The sequence below is a fragment of the Trematomus bernacchii genome, unplaced genomic scaffold (genome assembly GCF_902827165.1).
Source record: "Trematomus bernacchii unplaced genomic scaffold, fTreBer1.1, whole genome shotgun sequence".
NCBI classification, from domain to species: domain Eukaryota; kingdom Metazoa; phylum Chordata; class Actinopteri; order Perciformes; family Nototheniidae; genus Trematomus; species Trematomus bernacchii.
Window position 1 is genome coordinate 2,030,218 of NW_022987582.1, and position 19,359 is coordinate 2,049,576.

Here is a 19,359-nt window from a genome sequence, read left to right on the forward strand (position 1 = left end):
TTTCAACAACAGAAGTTTAACCACATAAAAATGTATTTAATTTAACTCTAGTTTATCAAAGTAAACCATCACTGTCTACTGGTGGAGGGGACATTTTAAATTGAAATAAATAAAAAAATGCAACATTTTCAAGACTGTAAAAAACTGTTGATAGAATAAAGTGTTTGAAAAAGAATTTAAAAAAAAACACTGATTACAACTTGAGTATGAATATTATAATAGCAGGGCTATATTCAGCTTTCATTGGGGTTTTATTTTTGACACTCAGGAGGATTTCCTCTGTGCAACAGGCTGAACAAGGGGAAGAGAGCTGGGATTTCACAATAACGGGTCTTCTGACAGCGGACTGCTGAAACCAGAGGCGGCCGGTAACTGCTTTGAGAAGGAGGACCGTCAGATGTTGATCATGTGAAGTTTGATGGGAGTCACAACGGTCTCCGATGCTTGTGAGTGATGGTGTGAGGACTCGGTGAAGGGAGACTTTTGCGCAAAAATGCGGATTTTTCTCCCTTTGCTGTGTGCTCTGTGCGCCACACCGGTCCACGGTATTTTCGACGGGACCTGTCCCAAAAAAGGTAAGCTACCAGATTTCATTTATACAGCCAAAAAAACGTGTTGTACGGTATCGGTGAGACGTCAAAAACAGTGTGGTAAATACTTTGAAAAGTGGAACATTTTACGAACTCACTAACTAACCTTTTAAGTGTTAAAAGCAATTGTGTTTTTGTTTGCTAACCTCATTACCACAGGAGCTATTGAGACTATCATTATGTATTGATTTGACTTTAATAAGATTAGACAGATTAAACTGAACTCTGTAGCAGCCTGCTTTATTTCACTTGAGCATAAAGTGCATAGATTAGCAAAAGTTTTTATTTATTTTACAGATCGAATTTCCGATCACATTTACAGAACATGAACATATTTACAAATCATTCAATCAATACTCTTCCTTGTTTTAGACTTTTTTTTTTTAAATACGTTTTATTTATTTATCTTTCTAAATTAAGGGAATCTAACTATTAGCAGCATACCAATAAGTGTGCTGCCAACACTCTGCACACCAATCTGCACTATTAATGTGCTTTCACAACCTTGGTTGTGTTTGTTAAGCTGGACTCAAACTGGAGGAAGGAGGGGATGTAGTTGGTTTTACTTTTTTTAAACATATCTTCACTCAAATGATCCTAATTGCTGATCAGGCAAATCCAATGTTACAGTCTAAATATATAAACCTAAACACTGCTCATACATTAGTGGATTTGCTTTTCTGCCTTGTCTGTATAGCTTCTATTCTAAAATATCTGATGTACAGGCAAAAGGCAAAACAAATCAGAGTAAAGGACAAGAGTGTTTGTACTAAAAGGGCAATGAACTACTCTCGTCAGGCCAGTCGAGTCCAATCTGGAGGCTTTACACACACAGATACAGCATAGCCTTTCTGAAGGAGCAAATGACTGTGAGTTTGAGAGCAATCACAAAATCTGCATAATTAGGGGATGTCAGAGATGTAAATGTGAGATGTGACCCGATACATGATCAGGGACAGAAAAAGAAACCATAAAGAAAAGACACTTTAAAAGAGGAAGTTCAAAAGGAGTTGGTATTTTTGGTTATGCAACAATGCATCCTATCTTTGCTGTGCCAACCAATACTCATGGCAGAAGCACTTTTTTTATGTGCAAAAGATTAAGGAAGCCCTGAGAGGCAATTAAGTAGAAATCTGCAAATCGATTTTTAAGACAGATCTAAATGATTTTCTCTTCTTTGTTAATAGCTGAGGCCAGTGCGGATCTAGACAATTTTACATGGGGTGGCAAAGGGGTGGCAAGAGGTGTTGGCAGGGGGGCAGGCCTCACCTCGCAGAGGGGGCCTCATCTGATGGGCAAATGCGGCGCACTTCAGCTTATGCGCAAATGCCGCGCAATCAAGCACGCCACAGTTTCGCCGCTGCGAAGCTCCGGCGCTTGCAGTTCACGCGTGTGCTCCAATAGCAGCACCCCACCCCCCCCCCCCCCCCCCGACGCTCGCGACACAGAGGGCCTCATCACATAACTGTGCGTGGGGCCACAAGTTGGCCAGGGGCAGCCTTGCAGGGGGGCATGGGAGGATGGATGAATCCACTACACAAAACATTAAAACACAAATATACATATATGTATTGTTATAGTATCACAAAAGGAACATGCCCAGTGATCAAACAAAACAAGACTGTGCATATTTTAAAACATAAAAGTTTCAGCAAAATGAAAATAATACAAGAATTACAATAATTTCTCGATAAAAAATATAAAACGTCAGGCAAAATACAAGTAGTACAAATCACTAATACAATAAGATGCATTTGTACATCTTTACGCAAGTAATCCTATATACAGTAACACATAAAACAGAAAGTAGGAATTAACATGTTATTTTACATTACGTTGTATGTGAGTGACATGCCTTGCTATGCTACTGTAATGGATGGGGAATAAAAACATACCATGTGGTCCAGCTAGAATGGTAACTGCCTCCCTGCCCTCTGCCTCCTTATCACTTCCTGCCTCTGTCCCTCTCTTCTTAATTTCTCACATCCACTTCCTCTCTATCCATATCTTCATCTCCTTCTGTGGCCTTCTCATGTTCTGACCCTCCTGATCTCTCCAGTGTACTCTCCTCTCCTTTTTAATTTCCCTCTCTCTTGTCCTCATTTTCAGTTCTCTGACTTTTTGTGCTAAAAAAATAAGCGATATTCCCTTTTCTTTTCATTTTTTGTCGAACAACTACAGGTACTCTGGCCTGCAAAAGTCAAGATGTGAAGCACTGGTTAAAATCCTCGTAATACATTACACTGTCTGGCCATTTAGAAATTCAATAAACTTAAATTAAATCAGAAAAGTAAAAATCATTAAAGCTTGTGTTCAGACTATTTACTCAAATTGTATTTTCTCAGTTTGACGGCACACATCTATTTACAGTCTATGCGGTAAACGTTTGCGATGTAACTTGTTTTAATTTGTTAATTTGTGCTGTGACATGTAAATGTTGTGGCAATTTAGCACTCACAACAGGAAAGAATGAAACAGAGAGGAATCAATAAAACACAAACACAGATATAGTTGATCAATTATTATTTCGTTGTACAACAATCAATAATAATGAGGAAAACATTACCTTTGCTCTCAAGCAGTGATAGTAATGCTCCCTCGAATATCAGAAACACATGGCAGATATACGTTTTCTAAATGACACACGAACATGTTCCCTAATCATGTTTAATGCACACACATTGTCAGGTCTCCTAAACTTGGACGCACCAACATCAGAGCAACATGTAAGTTCCAGATGTCGAAAGGTCATTATCTCATGACGTCTTTAGGAGTCTTGCAGGATATGAATGATCCAATTAACAAACTATATATACGTCTGCACATGAGCACACATACATTTCTTTACATTAACTAACACACCAACATCCTTATCGTTTCTTAGCTAATGCATGCTGGATATGAACCACTAACTAACAAGACTTTAACGGCCCGTCCACACAGCGGCGTGCGTTGAAAGCTTCACCATTCACTTTGAATGGGGTGACGTCACTTTTCGCCGAACTGCATTGTGGGAAGCGTTAATGTTTTAGGGGCTTTAGGTTACTCTTAAAATAAAAATAGGTCAATGTATTGCTTGTTATAATGAATTGAGAAGGTTGTGGACATAGTGGTGTTTCGATTTACTCATAACAGTTTTTAAGAACCAAAAAGTTAGGGGGGCAGCTGGGGGGTAGATCGCCCCTGGCTGAGGCACATCACATGTATACAAATAGACCTACATTTTCCTTTCAGGAGAGTTTTCATTGCTCCATGCACTCACATGTTAGATGTATTGTGTTTTAGCAAATTCCTGTTATGTAGGGTAGGGCGTATCAAGAGAAAGTATGTAATTTGCAACAAAAAAAAGAAGGATTACATTAAAAACAAACATCTTACTGATGATCAGAGGGTGCTACACTTTAGCCTCTTCTGGCTAAAATGTGTATTACAACAACACACAGGAAAAAAGTATGCTGAAAATCTTCTTTCCCCAAATTTAGATTGTCCTGGCCAACATTTCCCGCCTGCTCTTAAGTCTGAAAATGATTTTGATTAGACTTAGAAAAGGAAAAACGATCATTGAGTTTTCGCATTTGCCTCTTCCGTAAAGCAAGTTCAGACATTCACAATTCAAGACAGCCAGCACACATAGAGTAGTTTATATTAGCTCTGTAATCGTGTTTTTTTTTTTTGCAGACCCTCCCCCTGGTGTGTTGGTTTTATATCAAGGCAGTAAGTTGGTTTTGAGCTGCAGCGGTCATGTGGAGGCGGATGGAGTAAAGGTCAGAGGAGGGAGTTCTTCTGATGAAAATCGAACCCTCTGTTAACAATATAAGCAGCACTGAAGCTTTGATGAAAAGTGCCAAACCTAATGTGGAGAATACTGTGGGTGAAGGATACCACTCTAACACGACTGAGCAGGAGAAAGCAAGAGCCTCAAACATCAGCAAACAGCTTACACAGCTTCTCCGAGCACTCCCACGGTCTGGGAGACTGGAGATTATGAGGAGGAGGAGGGTGAGGATGGGAGCAGAGTAACAGGAGCATAAAGCCGAGGCTACAGTGGAAGTGGAACGGGAGGATCGTGGGAAAAGGAGGCAGGGACTGGGGTGGAATCAGCTTGAGAGGAGAGGGTCTTCCACTGTCTCTGTCCTCAGTGAGACTGTCGGACTCCGGCAGGTTCACGTGTTACCACAGAGGCAGAGAGAGGTTCTCCCTAAAGGTCAAGGTGCAGGTAGGTCACAACATCAATGAGCTGTAACGGATGATTGAAGTTATCGAGTGTCAATGTTATCCATGCCATATTTGCCCTTCCATTTGTCTTAATTGAGAAAATGAAACGAAAAGTTTAACCATAGTGGCGGTTTTCTATACACGATACAGTGTGAGTAAGACATTGCAACATGGCATACTTTTCTGCATTTAAAACATCTTTAAATAGGTTTTTGGTTTGCTTCTCTTTTTATTTTCCCTTTTGATGGGAACTTTTTTGCTTTTGCTTGTTGGTTTTACACAAGTGTAATGTTGGACTCTGGGAATTATTCATTCTAGCTGAGCAGAAATAGTATTACATATAGTTTCATTTATACATTTGAGTTTTAGCGTACCAGCAGATGAGGGGATTAACCATATTTTTGATGAACATATAATTAGGAAACAATTAACTGACTGAATGACTTGAATAATGTACAATATCATTGCCCCTCTTCTGTTAGATCCTCCAGAGACCCCCCAGCTGTCCTGCTACAAAAGTCCCCCAGCAGTAAGATTCGCTGTGAGTGGGCCCCTCAGAAGCCCTTCACTATCTTCCCCTAAACTGCTCCCTCTTCCTCAGTAAAAGGTAAAGACACTTACAGTATAATTTAATATTGAATAACTTATACATGTGTGAGAAAATAGTAAAGTTTATATTTAGACCCTGTATCACCTAACATGTCCAAACTCAAGGCCCGCGGGCCAAATCCACGCCCATGGTGGATTTCTTTTCGGCCCGCAGAATAATTTCTAATTACTATTAGATCTGGCCCGCCTGGTATATATGCACGCACACCTTCACTCATCATGAGGATTTCCTCAGCTCAGAGCCTGACCCCAACATTGATGAACTTGCATCCAAGATGAGATGCCAAGTATCTGGCTAAACTAGCATCACAGAGCAGCACACCTGAGTTTTAAATGGATGTTTCCTTTTTGCACTTTTTTTTCTTGCAACAATGAAAACAATGCAACAATGAAAATGTAATCATAAGAAATGACTCCGAAAAGAAAGGAATGCATGCAACTGATTTTCATTTATTTAATGTTTCAGATGCCTTGCCTTATTTAAGCTTGTTTAGTTCCAGGTTTAATATGTGCAATAAGTCATTTCAATAAGTTTTTGCAATAAACATTGAACCAGTCCGGCCCTCGACTAGTACCGATTTTAAATGTTGGCCCACTGTGTATATGAGTTTGACACCCCTGACCTAACCTGTAGATCACATTAGGTGTGTAAGCAGGTCCCTTTACACATTTGATGAGCTATAAATAATTGGAATGTATCCCTCTTGGAGATCTTTTCAAGTGATATCTATTAGAATAAAGATTAAAGGTTAACCAGAATGGGACACTTTATGATGAAAGTATATGCTTGCTGAAATGTTGCTGTTCAAAACATTTCAACAGTTGAAGCGAAAGTGCTTTGAGGAGTTTCGGAGTAGGCACTGAATGAAGTAACAATTAAATAAAAATCCTAAATGGAATGAAAATAAGGTTAAGTTGAATTTCGAACCATTATAAGCAGGGTTACACTGTGTGAGATTTACCAGCTACCAATTACTTCACACTGGACGATGTTAAACCACAGCAAAACAGAAGTTTCATATACCACAGGAAGTTGTGTTATTTATGTCTTTATATCTAACCCATCTATGTGCTGTGTGAAACTGTTTTTTTTCTTTCCTTCTTTTTGAATTTTTTGCTCGCAGCGCGACAAGTCCTTTCTTCATTTGCAGTGCTCATACTCCTCTAAGCACTCCCGCTGTTGGTGTGCTCTGGATCACAATGACGACGAGCTGAGAAGCAATTACATGGCCTACTTGTGCGTCACAAGCATGGGCAGGCAACGCCACCAGCTCACTGCTTTCATTCATGCCTCTGAGCATATGTAGGTTTGTGTGTGTTGACGCAATATGTGTTTGGTGAAATGTATGGGTAATTAAAGCACTCATTCTATTCCTTCCTGCTCCCTCAGTGAAGCCCGACCCTCCATCAGGTGTGTCAGTCCGACAGGAGGAGGGACAGAGATGAGGATGACGGTCACCTGGAGTTTGTCCGATCTCTGGAAGTCTCAAGACAAGCTTTTATAACTAATCTACGAGATCAAATACCGACCTCTCAAGTCCTTTGATCATTGGCAGGTGCATGCTAGAGTTTTTTTAATATGTGTGTGTGTGTTTGCTTGCTACAGTTTAGTAGATTCAATATACTGTTAGCCTTCTGGCCTTAAACAGTTAACACTCAGGTGAAGACATTGTTTATTGATATGTTTTTTTCTGTAATTGGCTTTGTAGATACAGATGATTAAGGGCACACACTCATATACTATAAGAGATGCAATGCCTGGTGTTGAATACTTCATACAGCTCAGGACTAGGGAAGAGTATGATGGTCACTGGAGTGACTGGAGCACACACCGTTCTATGAAAGCAGCTGGGACAGGTAAACAAACACACACATCCACACGTAGGAATAAAAGCATTGAGTAAAACCATTTCAAAATTAGATCCTCCCATTAGCTGATACAGAACAATCCTGGGACGCAAGTGAGCATTTTTTATTTTTTTGTTGCCGGGATAATTGTTCATATTTTGTGGAAGAGACGCTTTCCCAGTTCAATTTTTCTATAAAACTTTTTTCCCATCTGTGGAAAACAGCCCAAACATATCAATGTACTGTATATACCTTGTGTTAAGAGTGCATGTGGGAAACTCACCTGCAAAGAAGACAACCTGAATTGCTTTAAGTCTTTTTGGAAACAAGCGGTGGTGAACTTCAGCCTCACCTGCCAGCTGTTTTTTACACTTTGTCCACCTTGGCTTAGTTTATAAACACAGAAGAGAAAAATAAAAATAGATCAGACAACAACAACAAACTACCTTAAATGTTCATTTTCTCACTTACCTCTCTGGCTGCTACAGTATAAACTGAGGGCTATTGTGTGGATGTTTAGTTCTCTTCTATTAGAGGAAACGTATGATATCATTATAACATATTGCTTCAGAAACATGGAAGTGGTGCTAATTAGGTGGACCTGTAAATCATTGTCCTTTCTCGCTTCAGTAATACTTGATCCTCCCTGGAAACAAAAGAAGTTAGGACAACCCGTAGAGGAAAGCTTCCCGTTTCCCTTCCTTTAAAGTTGTACATACTTTCACCTCTTTCCGTCACTTTTTTTATCCCTCTGAATAAGTGAACTCTTGTACACAGCCTTGAGTGCAGTATTATGGGATCCTGGATACATGTAGTGTTGAAATTAATATTTAAAAAGAATAAATGCTTTTTCAAATTCAAAAAATTAAATAAACCCCATTAAATTAAATTGACCATGCAACTTTTGACATCGAAGTGAAACCTCTTAAGAAAGGTTTTATCGGGATATTCTCTAACATATCCTTCTATTCTTTTCACTTTAAATCCGTCATATCTATTTGATATGTCTGACTTTTTTGGGAATGCACTGCAATAATACACTCTTACAGTACAATATGTTTATCTGATTTCATCTGTATCGATGTTTCTTCTCCTCAGCCAAACGGTCAGTGGAGTATGAGGATCTCACTGACACAACGGGTAACAGTCTAAATGTGTCTTTTGATCATTAATGCTCTCCTAACACTTTGATGCTTACAGTTGTTGTCCTGCCTCCAGTATCTACACACCGTCTCTTATGTTACCTTCTCTAACAGTTTTCAGTATACACTGAAGGCCTCTGGTGCAGATGAGGATCTGTTTGATGGTAAGAAATATAGCAGAAAGTCAAACATGTTTTTAATTAACTTATTGTGTTTGGGAGAAAAGAGGAGGGGGCTGAGAGAGTGAGAGAAAGGGAACTCTAACATTTTGTTAGTGTTGAAAACCCCCTGTGCCCCACTGGGTTTCAACAGGAAGCCATGTCTTCATAATAACTAAGGCACAACAGCGAAACAAGCCACAGGAAGCATGGCTCAACACACCTATCTCACACAGACATTATAGTCCCACCCAAACATACTTGCATGTATGTTATTGATCTCCATTTGGATTCCTCACAGTCTTCCCGTCTTCCTGCAGTTCCCTGACCTGTGCAAGGTGGAGACGAGGGGTCAACATCTCATCCTGTGGATCTCCTGTGGTTCATTTGCTTTCTTGTCGGTCATTTTGGCTCTTTCATATTCAGGTAATGAATATATGTTTAAAATAGTTGTTCCTACTGTAAAACAAACATGGATACATTTATAACAAAAGCTAAATAATCCCAAATGGATGGGAGTCATTTGATTAAAACTTCAGCAAAATCCTTTCAGTTAAAAAAATGGTTTCCCCACTTCAGACACAGGGACAGGTTCATGTCTAAACTCAAGAGTATGAGGGTTAGCACCCCGTACGGTGACTCTCCACGGCCTGCACCCTCCGCTCAAAACACCTCCAGAAGGACATGCTCTGGTGACCTTTGCCCCTCCTTGTAACAAAGAACCCCCACCGAGCGAAATGGAAGAAAGTAAAGAAGAAAATGAAGAAGAAAGTGAAGAAGAAAAAAGAAGAAGAAAGTGAAGAAGAAAGTGAAGAAGAAAAACAGCACCTGAAGGAGAGGATAGACGCCTTGCATTTCAACAACCCAAGTTATTTCTTCCCCCAAAGGGATTGATGAACAGGCAAAAGGGGAATAAAACAATCCATATCCAGTGTGATATATTATGGAAAGGATAATGGACTTAAAACGTTGATGGTTCTCCAATGAGCTTGTGTTGCAATCAAACTCAGCTTGTATAGTATTTTTCTATCTCTATCTGATGCCTTGAATACCTCTGAAAGACTTTTTTGTTGTATTTGTCATATGAAGAGCAGTAAAGCTATACTCTCTCATTTATCTGTGGCAATTGAAAGACCTGATAAAACAGCAGGCTATGTCGTCTAATTCTAAAGCTACATCTAGCCGACCAACTCCTGTTCTGTTGGTATACACTTTTATTAAGCTTTATCGACTATATTACTTGCTTCATGTCTTTTCAGTTTCCACATATTTTTTTACAAGATTTTCAAAAGCGATTGCAAAACGGGATGTGATGTTTTCTTTTATTTTTGAATAAATATGGTCTGATGACCGGAAAAAGGTTATGGCATACAAGTGTAAATTCAGTCAGCTGCAGAACTTTTTACGTGTTTAGGAATATTTTACCAAAGCACAATATAAATCAATATAACACAGGGCTAAAAGTGATTTATTATTTAGATGTCTCTGCACTAAAATATAGTTTTAAGACCTGTGGTTATATGCTTCTATCAAGCATGGGAAAACTGTACACATTGCACAGAGAGGAGGAGGGACAGAGTTGTTATTCAGGCCCAGAGGCTCATTTTAGCCTTGAGGCCCCAAATAGCAGCTGAATACAGCCATGCTGGGATACTGAACGTCAAAAAGCATTTTTAAATAGTTTTCAGTCTCAATATACTGAAGCTAGAACAGTTCCCTAATCACCCAGCCTCTAAAATGTTTTCTTCATGCAAAAATCCATCTTATAGGACTTAACTGGAATGTGGTGTTATACATTTACAAAGTTGAATGGTGGCTGTCAGTGTTGAAACTGCACTTCAGCTGCCATGGTGTTTTACTGCAATATTACAGAAGAGTCAAAACATGTAACTTTAAAAAAGGTCTAAGCTGACATAACACTGCAGTTTTCACATGATGTATTTCTGAAACCGAGAAGAAAAGAGAGAACAGTCACCCTATATCAGACAGAGAAGGTGCTTGAGCTTCCAAACAAGGATTCAATAGCACAAATGAATGTTGTCTTGATGGACTACAAGTTAAAGACATATTAGAAAGACTGTCAAGAAACAATACACACATTGAATATAGCCTAGATATTTCTTAATATAGCAACAAGCTAATATGCAACAATCCAGGCTATAGAAGAGCTTTCTATAGGGAGGGGGATGTTGGCTATTTTAGCATATCATAATTATTTTTGCTATAAAGTGAATAGATTACATGTTTGTGTGATGATGGCTGAAGCCTGGTGTTGGCACACCGTGTATCCCCATGGTTGCTCATGCTATAATGTTGAATTGTGTATATTAACTGTGATTGATCAAAGTAAAATGCAACCCAAAGTCCTTTATACAATACAAACCCCAAACCCCTCCTCCACACAGAAAGCGATACATTACTTTGTAGTTAATAACACTCATACAACAATAATTACAGCATTTATTAATAATAAAATAAAAATCCCATAAATCTTCAGCGAGGATACAACAGTCCGTCCTTGTATTGAAAAGTGTGTGTGACTGAAAACTCACACATTTGCAGAAATGTTAGTCTTTTTTTTGTCTTCTGCTGCCGCCTAGCGGACGCAGCCGTTAGTTGTTGGAGGTTGTTTCCATAGTAACAGTTGTTAGCAGCAGCCATGTCAGTAACAGGTGGACAGATCTGAGCGTAACATGGCTCCGGTCTGTAAGGTGATACATTAGACCAATATTTGTAGAGAAAATATGTCTGGAAAAGGGGATTTAGCTAAACTGGACGTTGGTGTATTAACTGCTGATCAGCAGGAGAAACTTCGACAGTTCAAGGTAACAGTGTGTCATTCACACGCAGCCACAACCCGCAGCTGGATTTGTATGTTGTTGACTAACCTGAAATGCTTTTTCTTTTTAGATCAAGACGAGAATTAACAATGAGAAGTATTTGAGATCACATCCAGAAGTGGAGGTATTGATAGGTGACTTTTTAAGGTTAGTTAACTTACATTAAACCAACTGTTCTTTGCTCACTGTGTCTGCTGGTAGTAGCCTATTTGGGATAGAGACTGAACAATTAATTGTATATCACAAATGAGTGTTCTGTGTGTCCATGTGAATAGGATGTCAGGTAATGCCTTTATGCAGGGACTTCTATCTTCTCGTCAGGGTTAAAGGGTCTTTCTGATATGCTATACTGTAGTATCATGTTTTTTCTGGTTCTTATAACCAACAATGACTTTTATTTTTTATTATTTTTATAATAAATTATATCATGCATTTTTATAATTATTATGACATACTGACTTTTTATGATTGTTATCAGATGCTATACAAAGTAGCTTCAAACGAATACGAACCTTGTATTGATGTATCTTGCAGCTTATTTGAAAGAAACAGGCGATGTATTTTAAGATACTTTAGAATCTGCCTCCGACAATGAGTGTATCTGACTCTAAGTAATATCAGTTGATCACATTTTAAGGTGAACTCTTTATTTTAAACACTCAAAGGGCACAGTTTCCTCAATATACTTTGTACTTCTGCAGTTGTAAAGTTACTAATCACATTTCTTGTCCTCCTCTCACAGAGATGTGCTTCTAAAAAGGCCTGCGGACATCCGGGATTTCGCTGCAGGTGAGGCACGCACGCTCGCACGCACGCACGCACGCACGCACGCACGCACGCACACACACACACACACACACACACACACACACACACACACACACACACACACACATGAAAATACGTCAAAACGACTCTTGGTGTGGATCAAAAAGTGCATCTAATGGGTTGAAAAAATAAATAAATGCTCATAAATACTTTGTGAGGCATTTGTAAAGACATGCTCAAATGTAATTTGAAGGAATAGGAATATGGCTGAGGAGAAATGATGAGGAATGGACTAAAAAGCACAAAAATATGAGATGATGTTAGCCTTGTGATGTTAACCTTAAATGTACCCCAGGAATAGTTGCTGCCATGGTTATCACAATCCAAATTAACAATACTGTCAAGATATACATGCTCATTTTAAACCACTAATACCTGTCAATGTTTTCATGCCAGATCACTTCACCAATCCAGACCTTCATGTGTTAATCGGCTCCAAAATGGAAGGAAACATGGAGTGAAACACACCCAACAGTCACAGTGCTTCCCCTTTTTGCCTTCTCTGTACAGAGCAACACATGTATGGACTAAGACACAAATACATTTACGTCAGTCCACTTGATAGCGTTATTGTCCGATTTCCCATCATACACATGCAGGAAGCCAACAGATGGGGAAGATGCTAACTGTATTTCCTAATAAGAGTGATTAAAAGGTTAATGAGGAGAGGATGTCCTGTGGGTCTCACACATACATTACACTGTGCTGTTGGCCACATCACCAATATGATTGTTCAAGGCTGCATTTTGTGTTTACTGCTTTCAACCATTATTTCACCAGAACCATCTACCATGTGGCCCGCGTTGTGGGCACACAGCTGTTATAGTCCGCATTGATCTGGATATGGGCCAGTCAAGACTGATTTATTTCATGATGATGCTGCAGTTTTTGTCTTTCTAATTTTTAAAACTGTCTTAAAGTCTTTCTCTTTTTTAAACATATGTTCGTGTTTGTGCCATTGAAAGTAAGGAAAAGGAAAAGTTATAGATTGCCAAAAGACTAAAGAAGTGAACACTTTATGGAATTTTTCTTTCAGATAAATGTGTGTGTGTTCAATTCAACTCCACCGTTTCACCTAATCCTACTTCTACAACGACCTTAATATTCAAATGTGCTCGGTTTCGGTTGTCACAGCTCTGTATTCAGGAGCTTATGTTTGCCCACTTGCTTTATGGATTGTGTAAATAAAGCCTTTACCGTGCGGTTACCTTTCCTTTGTTTCCTTTAAACTCTTTATATGGTTGTTGTTTGTGGTTTTATAAGTGTGTCCATCTTTTCCTGCTTTCATTTAAAATAATGTTTAATCTGACGAATTATCAGAACATCCAATCATACAACCTCCCAAATAAATGTACAAATGTGCATCTGATCTCAACTCAATCCTATGTGATCTATTGTCGGCTTGTAGTGTCTGATTTGTTCTGTTTTTTAAAACATTAAAATAGGAGCTGCAATGTAGCTATAAAGGTGTGTTCACTTACTGAATAATGCATAATGCTCTTCTGTTTCTCTCTCTCATGACACACACACACATGCACACACACACACACACACACACCACACACACACACACACACACACACAACACACACACACCACACACACACACACAGAGCATGTCTTAAAAGCACGTCTTAAAAGCACGCACCTGCTTTGCCTCAGTATAGGACAGGTAACCATCGAGCCAACCCACATCACAGGAGAGAGAGACGAGGAACATCTCTCACTTTTCTCTAAATCTTGTTTTTTTTGCGTTGATTCTGAAATCTGCCTGGGAGCTGACATAGATTTGGTAAGTAAAAACTAATGTATATATTATGAATTCGTTTTTTGTTTCCTTTGAGAGACATAACTCTGTTTTCAAAGATTCAGATTCAAAGGTTTTAATGTCATATGCACATACAGTAAGCTACACTGTAGATGCAACACATATAATAAAATACAAATGAAAAATAATGCAAGAAGTCTATATGAGATAAGATATTACTTTATTGGTCCCAATTTGGGAAATGTTTGTGTTGCAGCAGCATAAAAAAACATGGCATTGTACAATACAAATTAAAAGACAAGAAATAAACAAGAAAGTAGAAAATATACATGTTGAATTTACAAATTAACAATGATATAAAGCAAGGTATTATATATACATAAGTATGTGACAGATAGAATATTAAATATATACGTTAACCCTGGATTGCAACCTTATTATGTTGAAGCTGTGACATTTCTGTTACATTTACATGTATACTACACTTATTTTTGTATGTTTTAATAGTTTTTTTTAATCCTTGATGAAAGATTTATATCTATGATTACCAAGCAAAATAATAATATTGCATTACAATCTTGTTTGACTTGAATCTTTAGTGTAATATTTGTTAACTCTAACAATGCCTTGTCATCATTTGGCACATTTAATGAGAAGTCAAATCAAGGGAAAGTATACAAATGGAGTCAAAATAGCATCATGCAAATGTGTGATAGTTATCACGAATGCGTGAGAAAGAGAAATGAGGAACATCAAGTTAAAGTGAGTGCAGAAGTGATCGAGTAAGAGGGGAGGAAGAGAGGAACATCATGTAAATTACCAAACATGTTTTTCACAGCATGCCATTCTCTGAAGTCCAATAAGCTTCCCTAGGAGGAGAAACAAAAGTGGTAACTACATCACAAATCCTCAAAGGAGGAAATCAGAAAACTGGAGGGGGAGTCATGGAGACAGGTTCCATAACAAAGAGAGACATAATTACAAAACCCTTTAACCTACTGTTTAGGGAAAGAAATGTATCACCACAAAGTACAAGGAGTTCCCTTTTAATATTTGTTTCTATTAACGCTCTCATTGAATTGTTTACTTGCGTTCAACAGACAGGCTGGCAGGTCTTTTCACCATGGCTCCCAAAGGAGGAACATGTTGCTTTCTTCTCATCTTGGCGTGTGCAGCCTTGGGTAAGCATCAACACCATCACCTGCAACTTCTCCAGGTGCATGGCCACAGGCATGCATTTTATTTATGTGTACAAAAAAACTTGTGTTTTTATATAACTATTTATTACTACATTTTCAGCTAAGCCACCAGATCCTGATATTAAATCTGACATCAAAGACATTTCCAGGAGACTGGTAAGTCATTTCTCTCTTCATCAAGTCCAACACATTATCTTTATAGTCACCGTTTTTTTTTCTTAAAAAGAGAATATTTCAACATCACATTAAGACTGTGAAAAGCTTTAGTCAAAAGAGTCATTCTTAAATAAAATAGGACAGTGAGTTAAAGTTATTACGAACATATAAGGGCAAGCAAAGTGGCTCTTCTGATTTGGTTTGAATATTTTAATGTGAATGCGTTCTCATTGTTTTTTAACCCGTTTGTTGCCACATAAAACATATTTGAAGTACTTTGGTAGAAAGTATTTTATCTCAAAATCTTTTTATTTATAAAATCATCAAGTTTAGAAAAAGTATGATAAAAAAAAGGTTATTTCGGTTTTGTCACAGAGAGAACATTTGTTTTGTAATATGGCCAACACATCACTTGTATTGCAGGCCTTTCAGCTTCATGAACACACTTTGTGCCTTACACTCATAGATTGTATATAAAGCTTACACTTAATCACAGCCAGTATCATGTTGCTAGTCTATTCACTTCTTTTTTTCACATTGTTTTAGTAATCTCATACTTTGTTTTGTTTAACTACTGTATACAGTTAATCATTTCTAACCTTTAACATTAAGGATGTTATGTCTGTCTTTGTTTCAGATGAAGAAGTGCCTGAAAAATGGTGAGGGAACGCTCAATACACTATAATTGTTAAATGAACGTGTGTGTGTGTGTGTGTGTGTGTGTGTGTGTGTGTGTGCGTGTAACATTAGACAATGCTGATTCACTGAATATAGGCAGTGTATGTTTGCATGCAAAGTGCCCTCTGTAACCCGAGTCAAAGCGAATACATGGCAAATACTCAACACTGGCCGAGTCCTGATGTGTTTTAACTGTGCAACATATTATTATGGGGGATGCTGTTTTACAGGGTATCCGGAGCCCAAGATGCTGCCGATAACTCTCTTCAAGAATTGGTAATTCTGTGTGTCTGTGTGTGTGTCTGCTGTGTGTTCGGTTCATTTCCTGGACCTGTTCAAATGCTGAGCTGCCTTTTTATTTTTTCAAACTATTTGGCTACAAAATAATCTGAATAATCAACAATCTATTGTTGTTGAAACCATCCTAATCAAGGTGTTTAACCCAAACTGCTTTAATAGAGGTGAAAAGTGGAAGACTATGGTTGACTGTGCAGGATGTATATGAAGCAAAGTAATGACAGACATTAATCAGCAGTAAAACACAAAACAAACTATTTTAAACTATTTTTTACTCACCACATTTTTTTTTTTTAACTCTCATTTCTCAGTGACTTGGCAAAGGCGGACCTGGAAAGCATGGTTTCAGGCTCTTCCAACAAAGACCCACAAGTGGATGTAATGGTGTGAATAAACCATGGACAACATATAATACGAATTAACAAACATAGGATCACTTAAACCACAAAAGATTTCTTCAGACAACAAAAGGATTATTGTTATTGTTTATTTTAATCTTTAAAATTGCTATCTTGACGGTTGATTTTGTGTATGTGTTGTTCAACTCTTTGTTTCTCTCATTTTAGACAAACAAGAAATGTCTTCTAGCCACAATCGAGCAGATGCGGAACTACTCCGTCAGTATTCCCCACTAATGCCAAGATCTTGTAAAAAATAAAACATGATGCATTAACAAGTGCAGCTATATGGTAGTCTAATAAATCCTACCATCTCTCTTATTCCCTCAGATGCCATCTTCATGTCACATGCAAGCGATTGTGGCCTCTATCTCCTGGGAGATGTTGACCAAACAGAGTGAGAACATGACGTCAGATGAATATGACACACTGTTGGGGGCCTCCAAACCTGCTCTAGGAATGAAACTTCCTCGTGATGTAGGAAAGCGCCAAAACCTGAAAAAGTGGTGAGTTTGGATTTATGCAACTGCCTTCTCCACTGTCTCTCATCAACTGTTTTTAAAAGTGCAAAATTGGTAATTTGTTCCAGGATGGACATGCTGAAGGAGACATTTGTTGGCATGTCTGAAGACCAAACGACTCAGGTGGTAAAATGGGAGAAAGAGCAGATCATGGAGAAGTACTTCAACTGTACAACGAGGCCAGCAGCTGATCCAAGATCAAGTAAGAAAAGAGATAAAGCCAATGGATGCAGTAACCTTTTTTCACAATAATCTTAGTCAAACATTTCAATACAATCCATTCACTAAGAAGTGGAGAAAATGTCACTCTCTTATGTTAAATAGAAAGAGGAAAGAAAGAGGGCAGAGAAGTAAGAAAATATCAACACATCCTCACTCCCAGGTCGGCGTATGTTGACGTTATGTCAAGGTCCCCTGTGGTCTTTTTCCAACGCAAGGGCCCTTAGCGTACATTTTCAACTTTCCGGGATGTCCATAGGCTTCTTGAGATCGCGAGCGAATGCTTCCCGCCGCGGGCCATTCTCTGCTGAAGCATACGTTGCTGCATTGCATTAAAAACATTATGCTCTCTATATATTGTCTTTATTATGCTTTAAACAGTGTCTTTGGCTATAGGGCGGCTCAAAGTATTTTGTCCGGCCGTTGTGAAGACTGCTTTGTTTATTGTCCTTGTTTTGTTTTAAATAAAGCATTTTCAATCCAGGCACGCCAAACATGTGACGTCATATGACGCGTCGCACAGGGAGCATGGAGGGAGACCCAGGGGAGACCCCGAGATCCGTATTCCCCGTATTTTTTAAATAAAGAGATGCTTTACGGGCGCGCATCAAACGTGTGACGTAATGTGGTATTAAAAGAGGTGAAAATCACTACAAGTCTGGGCATGTTGAGAGCTGTACATACACACACATTTCATAGTCTTATATTTCAACAGTTTTACGACAAACTGTGACTTTTTTGACATGGAAATTATTTAAGATTGACAAACATCATATGTGTAATTCGTGGCACAATTCAAACGGGATCGAAAGATAATCCTTCTCTCTCCATTGACTTCAATGCATACTTTTTCCGAAATAAGATCCCATGGGGCGGAAGTAGATGGGCGTGACATCACCACTCTATGGACATCCCGGAAAGTTGAAAATGTACGCTAAGGGCCGCCCCCTTGCGTTGGAAAAAGACCACAGGGGACCTTGACATAACGTCAACATACGCCGACCTGGGAGCGAGGATGTGTTGAAAATATAGGTGGCACGAAGTGAAAGGGACAGAGGGTAAGACCTAATAAAGTAGAAGTGACAGCACAGAGGGAAACACAATCAGAGGGGAAGAAAGATGGAGATATAGAGAACAAAAAGCACGGCGAACCAAGCATCTGAAATAAAAGAAAGGATGAAAACAATAGACAGGCAGGGGTGTGTTAGAGTGGGAGCTGGACAAGCCTCTTATATGCAAATCATACAAAGCAGGTGGAGAATCATGTCATTGAACAACTAATAATAAAACTGGAAAGGACATCATGGAAAATCATGCAAATCACAGAACATGACCTCTTTCCAGTACCTTTGTTTTTAGAATGTGACTTACGATTGCCTCATTTCATCTGCAGGTTCGATGGAGCGCTGCAAACCTAAAACAAAATGGCTGGACTCGGACACATTGAACATGATGGGACCTTACATGCCAAGTTAGCACCAAAGGATGTTGATTCTGCTCCCAAGGAAGAGGTGGGGGGGGGGGGGTCTGCAAAGAAGAAAAGCCAATTAACTTTAAAAAGAAAAATTACCCATTTGTTATTTGTATCTTTGCTGATTCGTTTCCTTCACTTTCTCTTCTAGCTGTGTGAATTCTTCAGCTCACAAAAGTTTAAAAAAGCCACGAACATGGTCAGCAACATGAATCCCAGCCTGGGAAGGAAGTTTTTCAAAAGATTTCAAGACTGCTTCAGGACAAATGAGTTTTCTAAGAATGTGGACAAGTGTGTATTCATGCATGAATGTGTGTCGATTAGTGTCGAACCAAAGTAATAGAATGTATTTATTTAGTGCCTAAAAAAACAAAGTTACAAAGGTAAATCCTGAAGGATAGAAACTCTATCATGTGGTGAAA

At 38.7% G+C, this 19,359-nt stretch overlaps 3 protein-coding genes across 3 annotated transcripts in view; all 3 read left to right on the forward strand.

Moving 5' to 3' along the window:
- The first annotated feature begins 348 nt into the window (after window positions 1–348).
- Window positions 349–9,923, forward strand: il6r (interleukin 6 receptor). Its single transcript, XM_034127848.1, is given in 20 exon segments — window positions 349–575; window positions 4,269–4,380; window positions 4,382–4,485; window positions 4,488–4,607; window positions 4,610–4,810; window positions 5,288–5,317; window positions 5,320–5,384; window positions 5,387–5,405; window positions 5,520–5,545; window positions 6,539–6,667; window positions 6,669–6,717; window positions 6,805–6,849; window positions 6,852–6,970; window positions 7,124–7,271; window positions 8,361–8,401; window positions 8,519–8,537; window positions 8,631–8,647; window positions 8,808–8,985; window positions 9,135–9,228; window positions 9,230–9,923. Coding segments are annotated over 20 exon segments (1,731 nt in total). The 5' UTR covers window positions 349–493; the 3' UTR covers window positions 9,363–9,923.
- A 92-nt stretch (window positions 9,924–10,015) lies between these two features.
- On the forward strand, window positions 10,016–13,696 carry LOC117480445 (RIIa domain-containing protein 1). The gene is made up of 4 exons (XM_034127774.1): window positions 10,016–11,387; window positions 11,473–11,549; window positions 12,145–12,191; window positions 12,627–13,696. Exons 1-4 carry the CDS (start codon window positions 11,307–11,309, stop codon window positions 12,689–12,691), a joined length of 270 nt encoding a protein of 89 aa, XP_033983665.1. The 5' UTR covers window positions 10,016–11,306; the 3' UTR covers window positions 12,692–13,696.
- A 3,666-nt stretch (window positions 13,697–17,362) lies between these two features.
- Window positions 17,363–19,359, forward strand: part of otoa (otoancorin) — a 13,837-nt gene continuing 11,840 nt past the window's right edge. The window contains exons 1-3 of the mRNA XM_034127662.1: window positions 17,363–17,449; window positions 18,860–18,977; window positions 19,089–19,228. Coding sequence (XP_033983553.1) covers window positions 18,891–18,977; window positions 19,089–19,228 — 227 coding nt within the window. The 5' untranslated portion in view covers window positions 17,363–17,449; window positions 18,860–18,890. The remainder of the gene's footprint in view (window positions 17,450–18,859; window positions 18,978–19,088; window positions 19,229–19,359) is intronic.

Excerpts from the sequence above, each read along its gene's own strand:
- LOC117480445 (XM_034127774.1), top strand. The coding sequence starts at position 11,307 with ATGTCTGGAAAAGGGGATTTAGCTAAACTGGACGTTGGTGTATTAACT. Across the intron at positions 11,550-12,144 it reads TTGATAGGTGACTTTTTAAG|AGATGTGCTTCTAAAAAGGC; the intron begins GTTAGTTAACTT and ends CTCCTCTCACAG. Across the intron at positions 12,192-12,626 it reads CATCCGGGATTTCGCTGCAG|ATCACTTCACCAATCCAGAC; the intron begins GTGAGGCACGCA and ends TTTTCATGCCAG.